The 6586-nt window shown below is 40.2% G+C and overlaps 1 protein-coding gene across 7 annotated transcripts; it reads right to left on the bottom strand.

Annotated features, from left to right (window-relative positions):
- Positions 1–670: 670 nt before the first annotated feature.
- Positions 671–5974, bottom strand: LOC141910890 (saxiphilin-like). 7 transcript variants are annotated; one of them, XM_074801757.1, is made up of 7 exons: positions 5613–5665; positions 5331–5476; positions 2229–2410; positions 1809–1907; positions 1399–1519; positions 1122–1198; positions 671–926 (listed from the first exon to the last, which is right to left on the bottom strand). In XM_074801757.1, the coding sequence occupies exons 3-7, from the start codon at positions 2401–2403 to the stop codon at positions 736–738; spliced, it is 663 nt and encodes a 220-aa protein (XP_074657858.1). In that variant the 5' UTR covers positions 2404–2410; positions 5331–5476; positions 5613–5665; the 3' UTR covers positions 671–735. The 7 variants fall into 7 exon arrangements, with proteins under 7 accessions (XP_074657858.1, XP_074657859.1, XP_074657854.1 ...); XM_074801758.1 differs by lacking the exons at positions 5331–5476; positions 5613–5665 and adding an exon at positions 5786–5974; XM_074801753.1 differs by lacking the exons at positions 5331–5476; positions 5613–5665 and adding an exon at positions 5808–5973.
- Between the last annotated feature and the right edge of the window lie 612 nt (positions 5975–6586).

Below are 6586 nucleotides of genomic sequence, written 5' to 3' on the forward strand. Positions count from 1 at the left end.
AGACGAGTTTATCAGTTTTATTTTACTTGAGTTCACTTTTCTTTGTTAAATTTATAGTGAAAACCGTAGTTTGTGGTAAAGACCGTTAGGTGCTGCCGCTATGGTCATCGTTAGCGGATATTTCGTACACTAATATCAATCGACTGTGGCAATCAGGGGACAGTGGTAGCACCTCGATTGCCGGAGTCGATAGAGGTTAGTGTACGAAACATCCGCTAACGATGAGCATAGCGACAGCACCTGACGATAGACTGTAATAGTGCATCCACGGTTCGCCAAGCCAGTCTGCAATGGATTCTTGTCAGTCGTCAAAGTCGCTATTTGTGTTAAAACACGGATATATCGATGGGAACGATGATTGCATCCGCGTGTGACTCGTTTGGGGTCGTGTCTAAGGGTCTGTCCGAATGGCAGGTACCGCTGGCGGTCTTAAAGATTCATGAATCTAGTTGCCGACACAGAGAAATATTTCAATACTGTTCATACGCAGTTCAAAGGAACTAATTTCATTCTAGTTACTTGAGACGATAGGACAAACTTCACCGAGCCTCGATTCATCAAATTCATACGAACGTTTTTATTATGCCACAATTCATCGATTTGAGCCCGGGTTCAAAATATGAAAGACGTTATTTCGGAAAGTGGTGAACAAAATCAAAGACAAAATCAGTTTCAGTGAGATACGTTCATTTTCAACGTGACAATACTTTATTCATTCAATTGAAACAAAAACAACTAGCAATTCATTTCATCTTTCCTGCCGATGCTCACAGAATCCGTTCCTTCGATTTGTTTACCGAATTCGTCCGCGCAGAAGCAGGCTGATCCGCGACACTGTACGGGGTTATAGTTGCCATTGTCGGCGCAGTCAAATGAAAGCCCGACCATACCAGTTCTCAGAAATTCAGCTTGATCTCTCGCGCATCCTGAAAGATAGACGTATTTCATTATCTTAAGAATACCAGTACCGAAAAAAACGGAGGCAGATGTGCTCCAGGATTCATTAGATAGGCGGTGACTATTTTGTAGTTAAGATAAAGATAAGATGAATGTTTATTCTCCTGACTTGAGTTAAGTATAAGTCAATTCTGAGAGTACATCCTATAGTTTGTAATACATACGACAAGTGGCGCCCTCTGTCTCCCAGGCGTTCATTCTGTGGTTAGTCTCAGTTCCATCCTTTCTCAAACATGTACATCTATACGAAAACGGGCCAAGAGCCGTGAAATTTAAAAATGAAGTCTTCATCTTAAAATATGACAACAAAGATGTCATCGGTGTGAAAATATTAGCTGCACATAATGGCCCATCACCCTCGCTTGCCAGCGGGGTTTGGTTTCAACCGGTGTATCTCGGTTTCGGGAATGGCTAGGATTGATAGATATAGGGAAATCTTACACGGATCCTCGACAACGCATTCTGGAGTAAGATCCATCCTCTTCACAGTTCGGTACGCTTACGCCCAACATATTCTGCTGTGCCAGTTTCAACATCTCGGCTCGTTCATCGAGGCACTTGTCTGCATAATACAACAACGAAACGCATTAACGACACCAGACTCAAGTTTCAAGAATGAGTTGAAATCTATTGATGATTATATCGTTAAATCACTGTGTTTTTTGATATAGTGAGGATATTCTGTTCCTGGTACCTTATCTACTAAAGGCCCGGACACACTGGGCGATTTCGTTGGCCGACGAAATCGCCCAGTGTGTCCGCGGCTTAACGACAAAGCTGGGGTGCCTAGTAGGATGACTTCAAATTCCCCGTTTGATATTTTCTTTCAGAATGTAACATATTGTACTTACAAGCGCAAACGCCTTTTTCCGGGTGGCATTTTGTGTTACCGTAGCATTTCCCAATAATCGAAGCTCCTAAAAGCCTGGTTGCGCATGTCTCTCCAATTTCTGAATGTGCAAAATATTGTGAGATTCAGTTAATTTGATGAGCAACTTTAACCGAAAAAAGCTACCGAAAAATACGTAATATCAGATGGATGATTTACATGAAAATCCATCATACTTACATAAAAATCGAAAGAAAAACTTGAAACAGAAAGTTGGTCCTAAGATGGGAGAGGAGATATATGAAAAGGGAACGGGGCGTTGGGAATTACAAACGATTGAACAGAGAGTGGGTGGGAGTGGGTAATAGCTGGAACGTGAATGAACCACAAGTTTGCCGTATACATATTGAAGCAGGGAAGCCGTTGCTATATACGGACTTACCTAGACTCTTAACGCAAGTGTCGCAACAGCCACAGAAGCTGGACTTTTCGACGAGTTCCTGGCGAGGACCGCAGCCATTTATCGTCGGGCACTTGACCGTGTCGCAGTAGTTCGGCGGGCAGACGATACCGTAACAAGAAACCAGTACGCTGCTTAATATTATCAGAAACTTCATTTTTGCTCTGAAAATAGATTTGAAGAATAGTTCATTAGAAAACGTAAAAACCGATTGATTTCTTTGCGTCGTATTTCGCCAGTGATATTTTCGAATTTCCGTTCAAGAAACGTTCGTTTCGACAAAAAAACACTCACAGGGAAATTCTGCAATAAAATGAATTCAGAAAAGAGATTCACAAGTTTGTGTACGTGTTTTCTGAAAAAAAGCCTGTTATGTCTAAAACGAGCTGCGCCTATCGGATCTAATCAACGAGCAGCAAACATGATAGGGATTGTAACAAAATCGGAAATCTACAGTATTTGCGATGTAAATATTTCATCTTTATCTGACGATTGAAATCATTGATAGCAAATACATATTTTGTTTTACAACATAGAGATTGTATATGTGTCCGGTAGAAATTTGGAATAATTTTTCATGCAGTTCAATCAACAGCTTGAATTTGGTATGGACTAAATAAAGGCTTTTTGAAATTTCTAGAATGTGCCGAAATCGATATCGAATCAATATGTATCTAGATTGTGGGTACGAACAATACACCATAGTGACATGATTTGGTTTCAGACATGATGATGAAGATTCCTATTCAAAAATTTAAAAAGTTAACTTTCGAGTGCTGATGAATGTGGTTGAATGATGACGGCGTTTGCAAAAAAAATAGAAAACGTTTAATAAATGTAAGAACACTAAGAAAGTCCCGGCCAGGACGCTGTCGTGAGGGCGGTCAAATCAGGGCACAGTTTATGATGATTGTCTGTCATTCATTTCGAAGAACAATTACCATAAACATCTTTCGAAGCTGATTTCGAAAGCGACGCCTCGAAGCGCAGTAGATATAGAAATTACAAGACGCTACGATCATTCGTATCAAATTCTGTATCGGATAAATATACGTTGTTTTATTGTGTTTGCCTTTATAGAAACGTACGATATTCATTATGGCTCCTCTCAGAGAAAAAGTACGTTTCACTAGAAATAAACATGAAATGAGAACTAATGTCAGCGTTAAACTACGGTCGCTGCTGCTGCTGCTGCTGCTGCTACTGCTAAAAGTTTGATTATTTCTAGACATGGTTTTTCTCGCTTCTCCTGCGCGTCTCAACGTGAAAATCAACCGGATAGTTATAAGAATCATTGTCACTGTCGGTAGGAAATGTATTAACGGAGCCCGCACGAAAGTGGAATAATATTTCAGATAGACATTTCTGCCAAACGCCGTTAGCTTCTGAGTCCATCTGCCGTGCCCGGTGCATGGGTTACGGTACCGACGAGTTGTGTACCTTAACATATTTCTGCTACTGATGTCGGTCAAAGAAAATATCACGACTAAACTGACGTAGATACGACTTCTCTCCATTCTTATAATTCGTACCGCATTTAGAGGCCAACAAACTACAATATATCTGTCTATAGCTATTAGTAATGTTGTTAGATCAGAAACACTCGCGAATATGAATTGAATAAATTGCGTGTACGAATAAATACGTTTCATGTCGTGATTGAATGCAGCGGTCATGTCCAGTAACAAGGTGTGAGTATAAAGCTGATACTGAAACTCAATGACCACATAAGATAGACACGTGAATAGATCGGCAACAGCCATGCATCTCAAATAGAATATACTGGTGTTAGTCGAGCGTTCTTTAGTAAGGATGATAAACGACAAAACATTCGCAAAGACGCCAGAAACAGAAACACTAAAAATGACGTAATTCATGACTTGTAGATAGAGGTTTTCGTGTAACGGTTTGAAATCTGCATGATGAATGTATCTACACCGAGGATGAGGTCTAAACCCTCCTCTTTCAGTTGTGACGTCTGATACATTGAGGTTAAGCACGATCGATAATGTATTTCGCATTCCAATTAAGTATACACCAGAAGAGAGAAAGTTACAATATGATAGAAATGAAAATAGAGAATGATGAAGGCAGATATAGGCGGCTGGATGAAACTTATATAGCTACAGTGCTGACTAGTAAGATCAGGACAGTCCCGGATATCAGTGAATTCCATATCCAATTAGCAAACACTCTGGCTGATATTTTAGCAGCGGTTTTTTCTACGGGGTTTAGATTTCTAATTGAGAAACACGTGAAATTACGTTTGATAAAATTCATATCAAAAAGAATATGCTGATCTTCATAATGATATATTCAAAATATATCACATAGTGATTTGACATATTTCCAAACGAAATCTTCCTCGCGTAGCTCCAACGTGGTTCGTTAACTCGACGTAAAATGATTACTGTGAAGTTTTTATCAGACGTACCTAATCCGAGTAAAAGCCCTAGTTTGAAGTAAAGACCGTCAAGTGCTGCCGCTATGCTCATCGTTAGCGGATTGTTTGTACACTAATGTCAATCGACTGTGGCAATCAGCGGACAGCGGTAGCACCTCGCCTGCCGGAGTCGATTGATGTTAGTGTATAAAAATTACGCTAACTATGAGCATAGCGGCAGCACCTTACGGTATAGTTAGTAGTACACTACGATTCGCCCGTGTCCCGCGCGAAGGCGGTCTGTCAACCAGAAAATAAAGGCCCATCTTAAGAGTTAAAACTCAAAGAATCATTAAATTAGTTACCGCAGAGAAATATTTCACGGCCATACTGTTTTTACAAAGTTCTACCCACTTACTTACTTACTTACTGGACCAGACCGATGTGACTCCAACTTTGAGACGGAGGCGACCGTGTGAAATAACGGCCTCGATTTATCAAATTTATACGAACGTTTTTATCAGAAACAACTGTAGAATATGGCTATAAATTTTCCGTCGAAATCTATAGCGACCACGGCGACTAAAGTTACGGGAGATAAGAGATAAGGAAATTGAGTGCCACACGGCGTGTGGCGTTTATCAAAAACTCGTTTTACGATCAGACGACTCGCCGTGCGTTTGAAATTGGTTTCAACTTACTTTGACCCTACGTAATCAAAATTTGGAGTTGTTGACTTCGAATATAACTGAAACTAATTGAAATTGAACTGATATGTACAACTCTAGCCATATCCAATAAACTGACTCTGGCCGGTCTTTGCGCACGCTTTATGGTACCGAAGTCCCTAATAAAAAAGAAATGGGCCCATGTAAAATTATCTTTATCGTGCGTCTAGCTCTGTACAGAACATACTTTCACAAACGCACTTAAATATATAGAATATGCTTCCAAATAGATGAACGAGGTATTATTATACATACGTGTATAGAGGCCTGCTTGTTTTCCAAGTGCGTCGAGTATTTGCGACGTAGAAACTACGCACTATTTATGCATGCGTAGGCGTGTCTTAAAAAAAAATTCATTATCAGAACACAGTAGGCCTAGGCCCTACATAACGTTAAGTCCTTTAAACCATGTGTTTATATACGCATACCTCTATAAGACATAAGCCCTACCGTTGTAATAGAAATCTAGAATATCCCTCTCGGATGCGTTATAGTCTAGTCCGGTACGTGTAATGATGAGTAAGCGCTGAACTAAATATTTTGTATTGACGCTAGTGGAATTTATGGTAGCAATTCAAAACGCAACTAACTACCAGCATAGTTATAAATAGATCAAGTTTTAAACACAAGAGTGATTATTATGATCGTATAACTGAATTTATTTGACGAATTACACACGCGGGCTGATGACCTTTGAATGACAAATGGAATGTAGGCGACATAAATTAAGTCGACCTGATTAGGAGAATATCCGATCGTGAAGTTCCGTGTTGAAAGTCCAATCCCTGGACCGTGTGCCGTATGTACGGGTTCTATCAATCCGCTGTCTCAGTCTGTATCCACCCTCTCATAGACAATCAACAGACTATAGCCATCCTGACAAAAATGATCTTCAAACCTGTCAGCAATTCAATTACCCTACGCCACTGACTGACATCCGGCATCAGTAGAATAAGTTAAATACCAGTAATTACCATGCTTGTATAACAGTATAACTGAATTTATATGGCGACTTATACACGAACTGATGACCCCTAAATGACAAATGGAATGTACATATAGATTAAGTCGACCCGATTAGGATATATCCGAGTGAAATTCCGTCGGACTCCGGCGCTAAGTCCAGTCCCCACTGGTGCAGGTATCAATGATCTGCTGTCTGTCATCAATCGGCTGTCTGCCATCCTTAGACAATCGACAGACTATCGTCATCCTGACAAAAATGACCG

This window comes from Tubulanus polymorphus, chromosome 9, assembly GCF_964204645.1.
Source record: "Tubulanus polymorphus chromosome 9, tnTubPoly1.2, whole genome shotgun sequence".
Lineage (NCBI taxonomy): Eukaryota > Metazoa > Nemertea > Palaeonemertea > Tubulaniformes > Tubulanidae > Tubulanus > Tubulanus polymorphus.

Bases quoted from the DNA above. Each gene is read 5' to 3' on its own strand.
- LOC141910890 (XM_074801758.1), bottom strand. From the start codon at position 2,403: ATGAAGTTTCTGATAATATTAAGCAGCGTACTGGTTTCTTGTTACGGT. The intron at 1,520-1,808 runs GTAAGTACAATA...TGTATTATGCAG, and splicing joins GGAAAAAGGCGTTTGCGCTT to ACAAGTGCCTCGATGAACGA. The intron at 1,199-1,398 runs GTAAGATTTCCC...GTTTTCGTATAG, and splicing joins ATGCGTTGTCGAGGATCCGT to ATGTACATGTTTGAGAAAGG.